Source organism: Stomoxys calcitrans, chromosome 1 (genome assembly GCF_963082655.1).
Source record: "Stomoxys calcitrans chromosome 1, idStoCalc2.1, whole genome shotgun sequence".
Classification (NCBI taxonomy): domain Eukaryota; kingdom Metazoa; phylum Arthropoda; class Insecta; order Diptera; family Muscidae; genus Stomoxys; species Stomoxys calcitrans.
The window spans coordinates 188,510,203-188,528,810 of record NC_081552.1 but is presented as its reverse complement, the minus strand read 5'-3'; the positions used below and the strand labels follow the sequence as shown (position 1 = coordinate 188,528,810).

Here is an 18,608-nt window from a genome sequence, read left to right as displayed (position 1 = left end):
GAAATTTGGCACGTGGTGTTCTATTATGACTTCTAACAACTGTGCCAATTGCGGTCAAAATCGGTCTATAATCTGATATAGCTCCCATATAAACCGATCTACTGATTTGACTTCTTGAGCCCCTGGAAACTGCACTTATTGTCCGATTTGACTGAAATTTTGCATGTAGTGTTTCGTTATGACTTCCAACAATTGTGTCAAGTACGGTTTAAATCGGTCTAAAACCTGATTCTTGAGCCCCTAGAAGCCGCAATTTGTGGCCGATTTTGCTGAAATTTTGCGTATGGTGTTCTGTTATGACTTTTAACAACTGTGCCAAGTACGGTCTGAATCGGTCAATAACCCGATGTAGCTCCCATATAAATCGGTCTTTCGATCTTTTTTGTTCGGTTCCTAGAGGCTTTCATTTTGCTGGTTATATCTATATTGGCTAAAATCGGCAGAAAATATTTCGAGGTGTTACAAATAGAATGACTAGGTTAGTATACCTATGGTGGTTGGTATAGAAATTACCGCGTGTTCAAGCGGGTTGTCAGTCAGCATTTCACGTGCAACAAAATCACGTCCAATTTATGGGGATGATATTTGAGGTCTTGATGGAGAGAATTCGTTGAGCAGTGGTGTCAGAAATTCCCATAACAGCTGCGTGTTTGCGAGCCGAACGCCGGGGAGAACGCACAACTAACTGCCTCACTCGTTCGATATTTTCCAGTGTTCTGAAGTTCCGTTGAAATTCATTTCTGGGTTTAGCAACACTTCCACACTCCCGAAATGAGTTAACCCAATACAGAATCGAATAACAGCCAGCAGCGAGTCTCTGAGGAGAAATTTCAAAGCGAGCGCTGAAGGCGCGTTGCGTTGCGGAGCAACAAGTGAGCGACCGTTAGAATAGAAGCTCTCGACGGCGAAGGCCCACTGCCCCCAAGGCCAGGGCATGATGGCAACTGACTGGAGAGAGAAACAAACTTGGGAACTCCCCCCTCAAGGTGCGTACCTATCGACCCCCTCCGCTTCCCAACTCACCGCTCGGGGGTTTTTAAGTATGTAAGTTTCTGTCCGGACCAAACTTGTTGCTTCTTAGTTTAAAAGATTAAACTCGTAGATATTAATATTTAAATATTTTTTTATTGAAATTATATGGCATACAATTGTTTTACATATTACTATAAATAACATTTTTTTGTTGTAGACCCTTGTTTTTTTTTTCAAACATCTACTCAGCAGACCTAATATACTCGTAACTCGAAAAATTGTCTAAACTTATGATACTTAAGCTTAAATTTAGAAAAAAGAAGAGCAGTTTTATGGCAAGTCTTTTGACAAAATGGCATAACAAAATTCCAACAACAACTAAGTAAAAAACATAATAAAAAGAAGTAACAACTCTGTAGTAAATGTTGAATGAGTATTCCTTGTGGTATATGGCAAAGTATCGCGAGAGATAAACAAAAAATACACATGGTCCCTTTCAATGATCCCAATAATCCATGGAGCGCACAATTCTGATATTGCGCCTAATTCTTGCGTTTTTGATAGTTGAAAAGGTTACTTTCAAATATTTCCCGCTCCTGCTTGACTCGTTCGAAGAAAGGATGTTTGAAGAGATCATCGGACTTTCTGGTTGTCTGAGTATTTTGAGGTGCTTTTGTAGAGAATTTCGAGTTTGTAGTTTTGTTGTTTTGCCAGTTGCCGGACTGAGTTTGTGGTTTGCTGGTTGTTGTTGTTTTATACGATTGGCTTGTCTTGGCTGGTTGACCATTTTGCCAGTGTTGCCATGTCGTGTTTGTTGTTAGCTGAGAAGGCTTATTTGTAGTTTTAGAATTCCACGATGTGGTCGCCGAGGTATTGGAATATTTGGGCTGTTGCCAATTCCAGTTGGTGTTTGCTGAGGGACTTTTCGTTGTTGTTTGTGATCTAGGTGATGGCGTCACATTTAATGGTTTCCTAGTGGTGGTGGTGGTGGTAGTTGTAGTTCTCGCAGTCGCTTTCGATGCCAAAGGTTTTGTGGTTGTAGTGGACCAGTTCCAGTTGTTGCTCGATTTTGTGGGACTCAAAGATGGCCTGCGTGTGGTTGTGGTGGTGCGTGTGGTCGTTATGGTTTTGGGTGTGTTTGTGGTTTGCCTATTATTCCAATTCCATGTGGTTGTATTGCTGTAATTCTTTGTAGTACTTGTCTTCCGTGTTGTTGTAGTTTGTGTTGGTCGTTTTGTAGTTGTTGGGGATGTGGCTTTATACTGGCCACTACTATTCCAATTCCCTGCTATGGTTGAAGGTTTTCTTGTAGTTGTAGGATTTCCTCCTTTATATTGGCCATTGTTCCAATTCCAGGTGGCAGTAGTTGCTTTAGGAGTGTTCGTTGTGCGCAATGTAGTCGTGGGTTTACGGGTTGTTGTCCAAGATGTAGTTGGAGTCTTGCGGGTGGTTGGTGTTTGTCCATGATTCCAGCTCCATGTGGTGCTTGTAGGTTTCTTTGTAGTTGTGGTTGGTTTTTGGATTGCAGTCGTTTGTTTTAATTTGGCCGTTTGAGCATTGTTCCAGTTCCTTGTGGTGCTTGTAGGTTTCCTAGTAGTTGTTGTCCAAGATGTTGTGGGCGTCTTGCGTGTGGTTGGTCCATTGTTCCAGCTTCTTGTGGTGCTTGTTGGCTTCCTAGTAGTTGGAGTCGTAGTTGGTTTCCTCGTTGTAGTCGATTCTTTCAGTTGTGCACTTGAAATTCCCTTGGAAGATTTTGTTGTAGATGTCCACCATGTTGTGGGTTTGCTAGTTGTCGCCGAGGAAGATTTGGTGCTAGTCCATGATGTCGTTGAACGCTTAGTAGTTGTAGTTGTAGTTCTTTTAGTGGTTGTGGTTGGCTTTTTGGTTGTCGTTGTTCCTGTTACAGATAGCGGTCTATATTTGCCATCATTCCAATTTGATGCCCCCTTTGTTGTATTGATTGTTGACTTGCGAGTTGTTGTTGTTTTGGCCGTTGCAGTCGTTCTGGGCTTAGAAGTTGTGGTTGTTGGTCCTAAAGTTGTGGGTTTGTATGTTGTGGGCATTTTTGTAGTTATTCTGAAACTATTGCTATCAGAATACTTGGAAGGCTGTGATGTTAAACCATAGCTCTGTGGTTTATCCGAAGGCTTAGTCCTAAAGTCGTTGCTATTCACATATTTTGAGGGCTGACTGATGGAAGTAGTTGCATATTGTTGCTGATACGATGCCGATTGCAATGAAGAAGATGTGGTAGATTTGCTTGTGGTTGAAGTTTTAACAGTTGTTGGTGTAGTTTTGGGTAAACCATTCAAGAAGGGATTATTTTGGTAATTTTGTACCACCTCCTTTTGAGTGCTTGAGCTGCCCAAGGGCGAGGAAATGGACGAAGTCTTAATGGCTCCACTTAAGAAGGGATTATTTTTATAGTTGTTTGTATTTGGTATAACATTAACCTGAACTGCGGTAGCCACTTTCGCAGGAGCTTGGGCTGAGCTTGCTGAAACTTTTATATTTTGCAAAAATGGATTATGGCTATAATCTCCAGGTTTCTTTGTGGGTGCATTGTAATCAGAGGGCTGATATTTGTCGGCCTTGTTTTTCTCAAACAGTTGTATTTCATTGCTGCTGAAACATGATTGTACATCGCTGAATTGGCGATTGCGACAATGGGGCTTGTACACAGCCCAGGCATTAAACCCATCTCCAGAGATTTGTGTGTGCTCCTCATGAATGATTTTTATGCAACGCACATCGTCGGTTATATCCGAGTCCAAGAGTTTGTCACATGGTATGTTGCAGGCCTTGCCTCCATATGAATCGTGAGAACACCAGTAAAGATCGGATATCTGAAAGAGTCCGTGATCAGCTGAACCGTCGGCATTAAGGCGTCCTACAGCAGCAGTATTGAAACTGGATTCATGTTGGGCAATGCATACCCAAGTGGGTATTTGTTCCATTGGCATTTTATGCTTGGCATAAAGTTCTTGAGCCAACTCACATTTCTTGTAAATTTTTCCTTTTGCTGGCGCTTGCTTATTGCTAACTGCAGGTTTTAAGGCATTGCTAGAAATTGGTGTAATGGGTTTGATGCTATCTAAATCAGCAAGTTCGTTTTCCTTGAAACATTCTTTGATACGTTCCAACCCCTGATTACGACAATGAGGCTTGTAAACAGCCCAAGCATTAAAACCATCCCCTGAAATGCCGGTATGCTCTTCGTGAATCATTTTGATGCATTGAACATCGTCCGATATATCAGAGTCCAATAATCTATCGCAGGCGATATTGCATGCCTTTCCGCCATACTGATCATGGGTACACCAATAAAGATCAGATATTTGAAAGAGGCCATGATCCGCAGAACCATCAGTGTTGAGGCGTCCCACGGCTGCTGTGTTGTAGCTAGACTCGTGTTGGGCTATACAAACCCAGGTGGGTATCTGATCCATTGGTAGTCGATGTTTATGATACAGTTCCTGGGCCAATTCACATTTGTTGTACACCTTTCCTTTCTTGGTGGTAGCTGGGCTAGATTGAGGAATCAGAGAGTTGTCATATGGCCCGGTTATGGACTTTGTTGCGCTATCTTTAAGTTCTTCATCGGTAAAACACTCTTTTACGCGATCCAAACCTTGATTACGACAATGAGGCTTATACACAGCCCAAGCATTGAAGCCATCACCTGAGATGCGAGTATGTTCGTCATGTATGATTTTTATGCAGCGTATATCATCTGAAATATCTGAATCCAATAATCTATCGCATGGTATGTTGCATGCCTTTCCTCCATATTGATCATGGGTGCACCAATAGAGGTCGCTTATTTGAAATAAGCCATGATCTGCCGAGCCATCAGTATTCAGACGTCCCACGGCTGCTGTATTGTAACTGGACTCATGTTGGGCTATGCAAACCCAGGTGGGTATCTGATCCATGGGCATTCGATGTTTTTGGTACAATTCTTGAGCCAGTTCACATTTTTTATAGATTTTACCTTTCTTAGTGGCTGCAGATGATTGTTGAGGGACTATAGCATTGCTGCTGGGGGAATATGTACTCTTGGTGGGGATGTCCTTAAGTTCCTTCTCGGTGAAACACTCTTTGACACGATCCAAACCTTGGTTGCGACAATGGGGCTTATACACTGCCCAGGCATTGAAACCATCACCTGAAATTCTAGTATGCTCGTCGTGAATGATTTTTATGCAGCTTATATCGTCTGAAATGTCCGAATCCAATAATCTATCGCAGGGTATGTTGCATGCCTTTCCGCCATACTGATCATGGGTGCACCAATAGAGGTCGCTAATTTGAAACAGGCCATGATCGGCCGAGCCATCAGTGTTCAGACGTCCCACGGCTGCTGTATTGTAACTGGACTCGTGTTGGGCTATGCAAACCCAGGTGGGTATCTGCTCCATTGGCATGTGGTGTTTGTGATACAACTCCTTAGCCAATTCACATTTGTTGTAAATCTTTCCCTTCTTGCTGACTGCCGTTGAAGATGAAGAAGAAGTAAAAGAATTTTTATTTCCTGCACTCACTGTTTTCGTCTGACTATCCTTTAGATCCTTTTCGGAGAAACACTGTTTTACTCGCTCCAAGCCCTGATTAAGACAATGGGGTTTGTAGACCGCCCAAGCATTGAAACCATCTCCTGAAATTCGAGTGTGCTCCTCATGTATGATTTTAATACAGCGCACATCATCTGTGATATCTGAATCGAGCAATCTATCACATGGAATATTGCAGGCCTTACCACCATAACGATCATGGGAACACCAATAGAGGTCGCTAATCTGAAAGAGGCCATGATCCGCTGATCCATCCGCATTCAAACGTCCCACTGCTGAGGTGCGAAAATTCGATTCATGCTGAGCAATACATACCCAAGTGGCTATTTGGTCCATAGGCATTTGGTGTTTGTGGTACAACTCTTGGGCCAATTCGCACTTGTCATATACTTTACCCGGTTTGCTGACGGACACCACAGATGAAACCACTTCGTTAGAGCTGGTGCTGGGCAATGCGTTGATCTTATCCAAAACTTTGGCATCGAAACACTGACGTATCTGCTCAATATTCTGATTTTGACAGCTTCTGGAATAGACTGTCCAAGCATTGAAACCATTACCTGAAATTCGTGTATGCTCATCGTAAATGATGCGAATGCAGCGTACATCGTCCTGCAGATCTTCATCCGCTAACTTGTGGCAGGCAACATTACAGGCCTTGCCCTCCTCCGGCGTTGGGCCAGAGTAGCACCAGTAACGATCGCTGATCTGAAATAGGCCATAGTTAGCACTGCCATCACCATTCTGACGTCCCACTGCTGAGCTATCAAATGAAGATTGGTGTTCGGCGATACACACCCACGTAGCGATATCCTGCAGTGGAAATTTGTGTTTAGTATAGAGTTCTTGGGCTAGGGAACAACGTGTAAAGATTTTACCCTTGGGCGACTGGATAGCATTCACATGGCGTTGATTGTTGTTGCTGCTGCTGCTGTAGTAAGACTGAGCTGCTTGCGACTTCTGCGGGTGGGCATGCTTGAGCGCAGGCGAACTGTAGCCATTTCCTTGGGGTTTTATATTCTTAAGGAAGGGATTATTCTGATAATTGGGCGTCGCGGCAGTATAATGACAAGTTATTTGTGGTTTTGGTCGATTGGACTGAATATTGGAGAGGAAAGGATTCGATTGATATTTCCTAGAAACTTGAGGCGAGTCGTGTATAACGTTGGGTCCCGGTTTGGGATAGTCCTTGTGTGAATGCTGGCTGAAGCAACCGGCCACTTGATTGTAGTCCTGATGAAGGCAAAACGGTTGATAGGTGGTCCAGGCATTGAAACCATCTCCTGATAGGCGGGTATGTTCCTCATAAATGGTCTTAATGCAACGCACATCATTACTTATGTCGTTGTCCAGCAAATCGTTGCACCGCAGATTACAAGCCTTGCCCGCATAACCGCCATGGCTGCACCAGTAAAGGTCACTGATTTGAAAGAGTCCATGATCGGCCGACCCATCGCTGTTGAGCCTACCCACAGCGGCCGTATTGAATAGCGATTCGCGTTGGGCTATGCACACCCAAGTGGCAATCTGTTGCAGCGGCAAGTGATAGCCATAGTGCAGTTCACGCGCCAACTCACAACGATCATAGATTTTGGCCCGCACAAAAACGCAGCAAAAGCACGCGACGAATAGCCAAGCTAAGGCGACTGATTCACAGCTTAGCATAAAGTGGCCGCGAGGCATTAACATAATTTGTTAGCTTTTGTGAGCGCGATTCGTTTGACAAACAAATTGAATTTTATCACTTCTCAAGCACTTGTTGGTATTCAAAGACACCTTTTTTGGAAGTTATTATTTTTTTTATTCTTTATTTCTTTCTTTCTATGTTTGTTTCACACAAGTCCACAAAACAGAGACAAAATTAATTTACGGCTTTCTGCCTGCAAACCGGCAGGCAGTTGTGATTAGGAAAAAAGGTTCGTTTCTCACAAAGCTCGTCTGATTTCTGTTTAAGAAGTCTTGGAGCGTTTACTTCAAACTTTCTTCAGACATCCCGTCCGGCGATTTTGATGTGTTTAGCTTCGCGTCTACTCATTAACTGAACTTTTTTGGATCGGAATGTTGTGCTTATCTTCTCTTGGTTGCGTTTCATTTCCGTTTTATACACATGCTAATGCTAATCATAAATACTCGAACATCATTGGCGTCAACGTCAACGTCAGCGTTAACGTTGTCGTTGTCAGACCTGTTAAAGATGCGCTCTTAACTACGTTAACACCAATACTGACCAGCCTCATACGCATTGACAAAATCGGCACAGTGTTTGGCTTGCGAGAGTAAAATTATAGAAATACGGTATCGATGAGCCAATCAAATTTCAACAAGGCTTTCTATTGCCATCTGTAGATGTCTTAGATGGCAACAACATACGTCCACACATAAATTCCTATGCCCGCGAACATAGGGGAAACGAACAGTAGCACACGTACAGTGCAAGCAACTTCGTGGGGCTTCGTTCGGTTGACGCATTGTTATACCCTCCACCAAGGATGGGGGTATACTTATTTCCTTACATGCACTATTTACGAGGGTTGCCTTTTATTTTTCGGGATTGGACAACCCTTGTGTTGCAATCTGCCAACTGACAGCCCTATCGTAAAGCTTGACATTTTTGAGAACGTTTTGCCATACGAGCGCTATTTGTGTTGTTTACTGTAACTTGAGAGATTCGTCTCGCTCAAAAAATGTAATCGTGAATATTATCGTGCGATTATTTTTTTAAATTTTCGACGTGGATTAACTCAACAACAGTGCATCGATGAACTCAATTCAATTTTTGGCGATGAAGCTCCATCAATGACCAGTGTTTATCGATGGTATGGTGAATTCAACCGAGGTCGTAGTTCAATCCAAGACGAATTTCGTGAAGTCCATCCAATTCCAATTGTTGCTCCAAAAACCATTGATGCTGTGCGCCAACTGATATTGCAAGATCGTGATATTGAGACAACCTTAAGCATTAGTTGGCAGGCTTACATTCAATATTATATACATTTTACCGTTAAAACAATTAAAAGCGTGCTAAGTTCTGCCGGGCCGAATCATATATACTCTTCACCATGGATCGCATTTGTCAAGTTCTTTTACCGGTATCTCTTTTTAGAAACACAAAGGATAAAAGAAAATAATTGATATGCTATTGGAGCTATATCAAGTTATGATCCGATTCAGACTGTAATTGAATTGAATGCTAGAGAACATAGTAGAAGTCATTGTATAAAATTTCAGCCAATTCGATAAGAATTACGCCCTTAAGTGGCTCAAGAAGCAAAATCAGGAGATCGGTTTATACGGGAGCTGTATCAGACCATAGGCCGATTCAGATCATATTTGACACGTATGTTGAAGGTCATGGCAGAAGCCGTTGTACGAATGTTCAGCCAAATCGTATGGTAATTGCAATATCCCAAATCAGTTTATACAGCAGCTATATCAGGTTATGGACCGTTTTAAACTACATTTAGCACAGTTGTTGGAAGTCATAACAAAACACTTCATGGCAAATTTTAGCCAAATCGGATAAGACTTGCGCCCTTTAGTGGCTCAATACATGTAGATCCCCGATCTGTTTAAATGGCAGCTATATCGCGGTATAGACCGATTTGAACCATACTTAGCACAGTTTTTGGAAGTTATAACAAAACATTTGATGCATTTCAGCCAAATCGGATAAGAATTTCAACCTCTAGTGGCTCAAAAAGTCAAGATCCAAAATCGGTTTATATGGCAGCTATATCAAAACATGGACCGATATGGCCTATTTACAATCCCAACCGAGCTACACTAAAAATAAGTATTTGTGCAAAACTTCAAGCAGCTGGCTTTACTTCTTCGAGAGTTAACGTGCTTCCGACAGACAGACGGACGGACTTGGCTAGACCGACTAAAAATGTCATGACCATCAATGATATATATACTTTATGTTAGACGAATATTCCGAGGAGTTTCAAACATAATGATGAAATTAGTATACCCATCCTATGGTGTAGGGTATAAAAAAATTGTTCGCACAATTTGTCAAAAAAGGCTCGTGTCGATTGGTCGAAAGAAATGCTCCAAAAATACGATCGCGGTGCTTCGAAACACGACTATGATATCGTTACTGGTGATGAATCGTGGAGTTTCGCGTATGAGCCCGAAAATACAGTCGACTCTATAGCAGCAGTCGACTCTATAGGTGTTTCAAGATGAGCCAATTCCAACAAAAATTGCTCGCGCACGAACCACTTCCAAGCAAATGATGGCTTGTTTTTTTTCGGAAAAATTGAACATGTCGCAATCGTACCACTAGAACAACGCAGAACTGTAAATTCTGAGTGGTACACAACCATTTGTTTGCCAGTTGTCTTCCAAGAAATCAGGAAAATTCACCGAAGATGGATCACTCTTCTCTTGAAACGTTCAGAATGGAGATACCTCAATCAGAGTGGCAAAAGTGCTTCGTCAATTGCTTGCAAACGCATGCAAAAGTATATAGATCTTAAAGGGGAATATTTTGAAAAACTATAAACCGATTTTCGATGATTAATATTTAATAAGTAATATCCTTTACCACAGTAGTCGTATAGGGTATAAAAAGCTAAATCTAAAGAATGGTTTATATGGGAGATATATTTACCAAGTTATGGACTGATTTTTAAAACCACCACCATAGGATGCCATAGGATGGGGATATACAAATTTAGTTAATCCGCTTGTAACACCTCGAAATATTGATTTGGGACCCCATAAAGTATATATATTCTGGATCGTCTCGATATTCTGATTCGATCTAGCGTTGTCGGTCCGTCCGTCCGACTGTCAAAAACGCGATAGCGGATGAACGCGTAAGGCTAACCGCTTGAAATTTTGCACAGATGCTTACTAATGATGTAGGTCGTTGGGGATTACAAATGGGCCAATTCGGTACAGATTTAGATACAGCTCCCATATATACCGATCTCTCGATTTGACTTCTTGAACCTCAGGAGGCGCAATTTTTGTCCGATTTGTATGTAGTATTCTGTTATGACTTCCAACAACTGTTCCAAGTACGGTTTAAATCGGTCAAGAACCTGATATAGCTCCCATATAAACCGATCTCCCGATTTGACTTCTTGAGCCTTTACAAGCCGCAATTTTTGTCCGACATGCCTGAAATTTAGCATATAGTGTTTTGTGATGACTTTCAACAACTGTTCCAAATACGATCCAACTCGATCTATAACCTGATAAAGCTTCCACATAAACCGATCTCCCGATTTGACTTCCAGAGCCCTTACAAGCCGCAATTTGTGACCCATTTGGCTGAAATTTTGCATGTGGTGTTATGTTATGACATCCAACAACTGTGCTAAGTACGTTCTAAATCGGCCCATAGCCTGATATAGCTTCCATGTAAACCGGTCTCTCGATCATCCTTGTTCGGTTCCTAGAAGTGTGTAGAATAAAATAAAGTTATGCCCTTAAACTAAATTTATTTTGTATAAATTTATAGCAGAATCCATGGTGGTTGGTTCCCAAGATACGGCACGGTCGCTTTTACTTGTTAATACTAGGTTAGGTAAGGTTTAAGTGGCAGTTTACCGTCAGACTCATTTAGACATTTTCGTCCTTTGTGATACCACAGGAGCACGAATGTCGTGTTTAACGCAAATCCCTGCCATCAGGGCCCAAGGGTGAATACAATGCATCTACCAACGCCCCCACGTGTGGTAACCCACATGAATACCAATTTGATCCCAGGTATTTGGACGTGTTCAGCTCCTTGGTTAGGAGCGTAGCACTACCTAAAACTCCTTCCGATCTATGGTAGAAAACGCAATTCTACGCCGAGCTTATGGTCTACCCCCGATTTGGGTACAAACCACAGCCACCACATTGCTCCCTACTGGGGCCCCACCATTGGCAGGCTGGAACCGAAGTTCCAGGGGCTCCTGACACCCGTTGTACCAGATTAAAGTCTCCGGTCGGACTTCGTAGCCTTAAAAGACTACTACCAGTTGAACCCCAAACAGTTCCGCACTGGTCACCTGGAAGAAATGAATCGCCCTAATCCGATCATAAGCCAGCATACAAAAGTATGCACCAAAACAACGTACAACGGGACGATATACACAAATACAAACAGGACACGGCAGACCTCACGGGCTACGCCACACATATCTGCTTCAACATGGGACTCGGCCGCGACCGCCCTCACGGATGACCTAACACAACCACAAAAGCTACGGGAACTAACGATGGGCAAACGCCGCTGTATCAACATGGGCAAGGCAGGTGTCAGACCATATCATGCGCAGCACCAAATTACTCGGTCGCTCCAGTACAGCAACACCTCGTTATGGATAACTAGCGAGTATTCATCCCTCCACTAAGTCTTGTCCGTCTCCTAAGAAATGCTTCCCGGGAAAAGGTTGCCAGTCTGGCAACAGTCATCTCGTCTTCAAGGGCCATGGTCAGGTATAGCCTTCCAGATGCTATACCTGACCAGACATACCGTCCATACCACGTGACCACCCGCTTCTAAGCCGGCAAACACTGTCCACTATCTCGACCCTTTCCAGACTTGGAGGAGGTACGATCATCTCCACACTGAGAGCCTGTTCGTGCTCATCCGCATCGGGAAAGAACGTTCACATTAACACCCTAGCACACTCGTTCCAAGAAGTCAACACATTGTCTCCCACTTTAAAACCGCCCAGGTCACCCTGACTAGAACCCTGTTGCCCACCGCGCCGGCAAGCTTGGGGCAAGGTATACCGCACACGCGGACATGGATCATCTCTATTGTCCTGTACAAATCTCCTAAAGTGATCCGATTTTTACTGTTGAGAGAACTGCTTAATTGGTTTTTGTGTTCAGAAATACTTTCTGCAGGGATTGAATGACAGCTAGGCTATCTGAGAAGATATTTATGCCAATCGTCATTATGCCATTATATCTTTGCCATTCCACCACTTCCTTAATTGCAAGGATCTTCGCTTGATACACACCGCAGTGTAACCTTTTGGATGTAACCAGTCCTAGATCTTTAGAGTACACCCCAAAGCCCACCTGGTCGTTTAGTTTGGAACCATCCGTCTATGTAACTTTTATTATCTGGGATATCGTAGTTCCAATCGGTTCTACCAGGTGGTACAGTACTTTTTATCAAAAAGCGGTTCAGGTAGGGTGTAATCAACATTGCCTGAAACATCGGATATTGTATCAAATCATATGGCAAATCATATGATAATTGCATCCTCTAGAGGCTCAACAAGTACATAACAGAGATTGGTTTATACGACAGCTGTATCAGGTTATGAACCGATTTTGACCATACTGAGCACAGTTGTTGAAAGTCATAACAAAACACCTCCTGCAAAATTTCATACAAATCGCATTAGAATTGCGCCCTCTAGAAGCTTAAGAAGTCAAGATTCATGATTGGTTCATGTGGCAGCTATATCGAAACATGGACCGATATAGCCCATTTAAAATCCCAACTGAAACTCAAGAGCCCCTTTACAGCCCCAAGCGAAACTCAAAAGATATTTCAACGGATACGTTCCCCGCTGTTACGTCAGTAGGGTGATCTAACGGAATTGTTGCAATATTTGTGAATGATTTATTAAGACAATCTCAATCAACTTGAAGCCTTGGTTTCTGCAACACCAATCTCATGAATGACCCTCTACTTACTCTTAGAGACTAATGCAGAAGTAAATCGGGTGAAGTAATAATTTGCCTTTATTATATAACTGCGGCGTCCAATAACGTTTTCACCTATTATAAGCTCTACACAGAGAGAATTTTCCTTCATAAATATAATGATCGGGTTTCATAAACTTTTGTTCATAAATATTATGACAAGTTTCATTATATTAATGAAAAAAGACCGCCTGAGTTAGAGAATATATCCACTGATTTCGGGGGTATACGAGTTTTAATTGTTATTTGTTGAGTCCATACGTCTCTGGAATACCCTGCCAACTGATCTACAAAACAATCAGCAGCGTGTATACTTTTAAGAAAAGTTTTCATATATTTGTTCAAATTTGGAAACGGTCATACGACATATTTCCTTGTGTCCTTTTAAATTTTTTCACTTAATGCTAATATCTCAAGTAAGTTTAATCAAATTATTTCATTTTATGCTGAGGCACCCTATGCGCTGGGGTATTGACGACTTCCTTGAAGATATCGACTACGCGGATGATATATGCCTTGTTGCGCATCGCTTCAAGCACATAAAGGCAAAACTGGAACGACTGAATGAAAAAGTTGCCAAAGTAGGCCATAAGTAGGCCAAACATAGTAAAGACCAAATTGATGAGGATGGAATATCAAATCTGAAACCGCTCACTATAAATGGTAATGCCATTTAAGATGTTGAAAACTTCCCCCATCTTGGCAGCAAAATAGCAAAGGACGCAGGATCAGAGGCAGACATACGCGTACGTATCAACATGGCTAGAAGGGCTTACTTTAACTGAACAAAGTTTTGATATGTAGTGATATCTCACATAATACAAAAGTCAGGATCTTCAACAGTAGATCGAAGTCTATTTTATTATATGGTTGTACAACTTGGAGATTGACACAAGTGACTACCCGCAAAGTTCAAGTTTTCATAAAACACTGCTACGTATTTTAAATGAAGTTTTGCAAATAAGAACAAACACTTCCCCTGTCGATGTAGAAATCCGGAAGAAAAAATGGACTGGTTGGGTCATACCTTACGCCGACTGCGCGATTATATAGCAAGGAATGTACTAGACTGGAACCCTCAAGGACAGCGAAAGAGGGGACGCATTACAATTTTAGACACCGTACTAGTATTCTACTTCCGAAAACCTTTCATTTGGGTTCCGTATTGTCCCGATCGGTCCACTTTGATTTTTGGGGGTTCTTTTGGGGTAGTTTTGGGCCTGGGCGGCCTCTAAGTACCTGGACCCAATTTTTAATACTATATTCGTAGTTAACTCCCAAATACCTTTCATTTGCGTCCCATATTGTCTCAGTCAGTAAATATATCCTGCTAGGGGGTTTTGTGGTGGTGGGGAAGCCCCTCAGACACCAAGAAATAAATTTTTATGTCAGATTTGTACTCTAATTTTAAATACCTTACATTTGATATCCATATTGCCTAAAGCGGTGAAAGTGTCCTGTTGGGTGGTGTTTTTGGGTTGGGGACCCTCCGGCACTTAAAATGACATTTTTAAGGCTAGTTCGTACTCTATTCTTAAATACCTTTCGCTTGATACCCATATTGTCCCAGTCGGTAAACATGTCTGTTCGGTGGGTTTTGGGATGGGGCGTCCCCCAGGTTATTTGACCTAAAAATTTTATACCAATTTCGTGTTTTTGGGGTACCATAAGGTGCCATTAAAAATTTCGCTTAAATCGGGGCACCCATCTCCAAGATCTGGCGTTTTTGAAAATTGAGGTAGATATCCCTTCGGATATCAAAAAAGTAGTGCCCTATGTTCAATATTTAGAGCTTTTACATACGAAATGTTAGTATGCCCTTCTTGTATGGTGGACGCTATGAACATAGAATTGCACATTATTTGCAAACCCAACAATAAAGCCAATGGCTGGTATTGTTACAATTAATTATTTCCGCTAAAAAAAGTAAATTTTTCTTTGCTTTCCCAAATCGACTTTTTACTCAAACTACTGTGCAATTATAGTTGTTCGGCTAGTTTTAGGTTAAGCGCTCCCGTCATATGTTACGTCGAGGATAGATTCAAATACTTCTGAATTGAGTTAATCAATTGAGCACGAGTCACCCATCACCTATCAAACGTGTTATCTCTTCATCTATTACTAGCACCACTAACACCGCCACTAGTGCCGCCAACACCATCAACATTAGCTCATTAAGTACTACTACTCTTAGCGGGAAAATCTAAGGTAAGAGAGAAGAAGAGGAATTTTGCAAGACGATGATCATCTGATCATTAAATCAGCTGTTGTTTTACAAGATATTGTTCTGAGTCTTCTTCTTATTTCATTTGTTTTATTGATTTGTTTACCTTTTTGTGTGTAAAGGGTGCTTTAGTTTAAGTGTTTCATCGTAGTGCGTTGTAGAGATTGGCGTACCACATTCACGTCATACGAGAAGTGCTTGACCTGCGGCGATGTTGCGGTTCAAGTGGAGATTATTTTAATAATGCTTAGAATTGCCGCTTTGATCTTTGGTTTTCTCTTTTGTTGGTACTAAATTTATAAATTAAAAGTTTTACCCCTCACCGACAATATTGGGTAGGTGGGAGAGGGGCTTGAATTCTTCTTTTGATATCGTGCTCAAGCATAATTGATTAAAATAATGGTTTAAGTTCACTTGCACTTGATATCGAAGAGTCTCAAAAAAAGTTTAAGTTCAACGCAAAATCCCAGCAAAATACTTTGGGTGTAGGTGGTAAAGAATGCATCGAGTTCAAGAAATTTCATTGTAGACGTCATGATCAGTGTTGCCGTTTTTTGTAGGTTCCTATGAAAATTGGTAGGTTTTTATTCTCTTGGTAGTTCGGTAGGCTGAACTTTTTGGTTAATTACTACAAAAATCCCCGGGGATAACTTAACATTAATTCACTTTTCACCGTTTCTGTGTATTCATTAAGAGTGCAGAACAAACCCATGGATGACATGGGGCCCAATACTATTACAAAGTTCTGATACAGACTGTAACGAGTGTCATGGGATCTCTTCCGAATTTTGTAAATTCTGGGTATCCGTGTGTCTATCCGTCTATCCGACCGTGTGTCCGTCAGTTGTAATCACACTACAGTCTTTAAAAATTGAAACGTTGAGTTAAAATTTTGCATAGACTCGTATTTCTTCTAAACGCAGGATAAGTTCTTGAATAGGTCACATCGGACTATATTTGGATATACCCATATAGACCGATCTGGCGATTTAAAGTCTTTAACCTTTTACATTCGCATTTCTTATTCGATTTCCCTGAAATTGGGCATAGTGAGTTATAATAGGCCTGCCGATATCCGATCCAAAAATGATCCAGTTCGGATCATATTTGGATGTAACTGCCACATAAACCGATTTGCCGGTTTTGGGTCTTACGCCTATAACAGCCGCATTTATTACCCGACTTCGTTGGAATTTGGAACAGTGATTTGTATCAAGACTCCCAACATCTGTCCCGAATATGGTCCAGACCGGGCTATATTTAGATATAGCTGCCATAGAGACCAATCTTCAGCTTTAGAGCATAAAGACCTCAAAAAGCTCATTTATTCTCCGATTTTACTCAAATTCGAAACAGTGAGCCGCTTTAAGGCTCCCTACATCAAACCCAAATATGGTCCAGATCGAAAGATATTTAGATAAAGCTGTCATATAGATCGATTATCCGATTTAGGGCTTAATCACATGAACGGCGCACTTATTACCCGATTTCGTTGAAATTTCGAACTGTTACTTGTATAGAGCTTCTCGGCACCTGAACCAATTACGATTAAGATTGGACTATATTTGCATATAAATATGCTTATAGTAGTATTATAATAAATGTTGATAATAAATATATCCATGGTGGAGGGTGCTTGTTTAATTTGGCCCTGATCGGTCCAGATTTGGATAAAGCCGCCACAAAACCGATCCCTCGATTTAAATCCACCAAATGCCCTACAAACCAAAAATCGGTGTAAAACCCACCACTGAAAAGTTGGCCATTTTGTCATTCCATTTTAAAAACACCTAATTATCCATTTTCAAACCTAAAGTATACATACTAGACGTCGTGATATTCATAGACGATGTAGCCATGTCTATCCGTCTATCTGTTAAAATCACTTTACAGACTATAGCTCAAAGATGGCCTATATCTCGATATAGCACCCTTTATACCGATCTCCTAATAAGAATTCCGGAGTACATAAAAATCGTATTTTGCCCCGATTTCAATGAAAAACTGTGCTGAGTATGAATAAAATAAGATCTTGAGCCCATAAATGCCCATTTACCGCACATTTTCTCCGTTACGGTGAGTTGCATAGACCCCTCAACATATGTGTATGGACCAGATTTGACCATATTGGAATGTAGCTGCAATATAGCCCTATTTTCCGATTTAAGACATTGAACACATAAAAGCCGGATTTTAACTCAACGTTTCAATTTTTAAAGACTGTAGTGTGATTACAACTGACGGACACACGGTCGGATAGACGGATAGACACACGGACATCGTTAAATCGTCTTAGAATAAATGTGGCTTTTATGAACCTAACACCTTAAATCAGCAGATCGGTGTATATGGGGGCTATATCAAGATACAGTTCGATATAGCCCATTTTCTAATTTAACCACCCTGTGAACAAAAAAAGAATCTGTGCAAAGTTTCAACTCAATATCATTATTTTTAAAGACTGTAATATGGATGCTGACTGAGGAGTGATTTGAACCCGTCTGCTATGCAGGCGTTGTTAAAATACTTCTTAGGGGTAAGGATCCGAAGAGGGTCTTTCATATGGCATATGCCTGGGCTAGACTCAGGGGTCTTAGTGTTAAGCCAGAGAAGACTGAAATATGCCTATTCACGTGGAAGACTAAGGTGGGTCAGTTTGATTCTCCACGTTTCCTCAACAAAACGATTTCGATATCTGACAAAGTCAAATACTTAGGAGTGATCTGGGATAGAAAACTTAATTGAAAGTGTCACATTGAGGAGCGTACTGAGAAGGCTCACAGATGTTGGGCACTATATAGACGGGCCGTAGGCACGAAATGGGGCCTGAATCCGAGGATAGTCCACTGGCTCTTCAGAAATGTGATTAGACCAATACTTACTTAGGCCTGTTGGACTGCTATGGGGAAAAAGTGCAACATAAGGATCATACAATGGGTTCAGAGAACATTTTTCTTGACATAGGGGGAGCGATGAGGACTACGCCCCATCTAGGGCACTGGAGACTATTCTAGATATCCAACCCATTGACATGCAGATTAAGTGTGAGATACCAATCCGACGATGGGAGAATGGATTGAGGATGGGAGCAGCTCATACCATCGCGGTATAATCAAGGCGACTATAGGAAACCTGGAAACAAGGGAAGAGGTTTCCGATGGGATACC

General features: G+C 41.6%; 2 protein-coding genes across 7 annotated transcripts in view; both read right to left on the bottom strand.

The window, feature by feature from the left end:
• Window positions 1–18,608, bottom strand: part of LOC106090824 (sensory neuron membrane protein 2) — a 572,456-nt gene that overhangs the window by 46,071 nt on the left and 507,777 nt on the right. The gene's annotated exons all lie outside the window — the stretch shown is intronic.
• On the bottom strand, window positions 1,405–7,535 carry LOC106090823 (uncharacterized). Of its 2 annotated transcripts, XM_013257150.2 has the most exons (2): window positions 6,425–6,544; window positions 1,406–6,359 (listed from the first exon to the last, which is right to left on the bottom strand). In XM_013257150.2, the coding sequence occupies exons 1-2, from the start codon at window positions 6,443–6,445 to the stop codon at window positions 1,515–1,517; spliced, it is 4,866 nt and encodes a 1,621-aa protein (XP_013112604.2). In that variant the 5' UTR covers window positions 6,446–6,544; the 3' UTR covers window positions 1,406–1,514. The 2 variants fall into 2 exon arrangements, with proteins under 2 accessions (XP_013112603.2, XP_013112604.2); XM_013257149.2 differs by having other exon boundaries at window positions 1,405–7,535.

Excerpts from the sequence above, each read along its gene's own strand:
- LOC106090823 (XM_013257149.2), bottom strand. The coding sequence starts at position 7,235 with ATGTTAATGCCTCGCGGCCACTTTATGCTAAGCTGTGAATCAGTCGCC.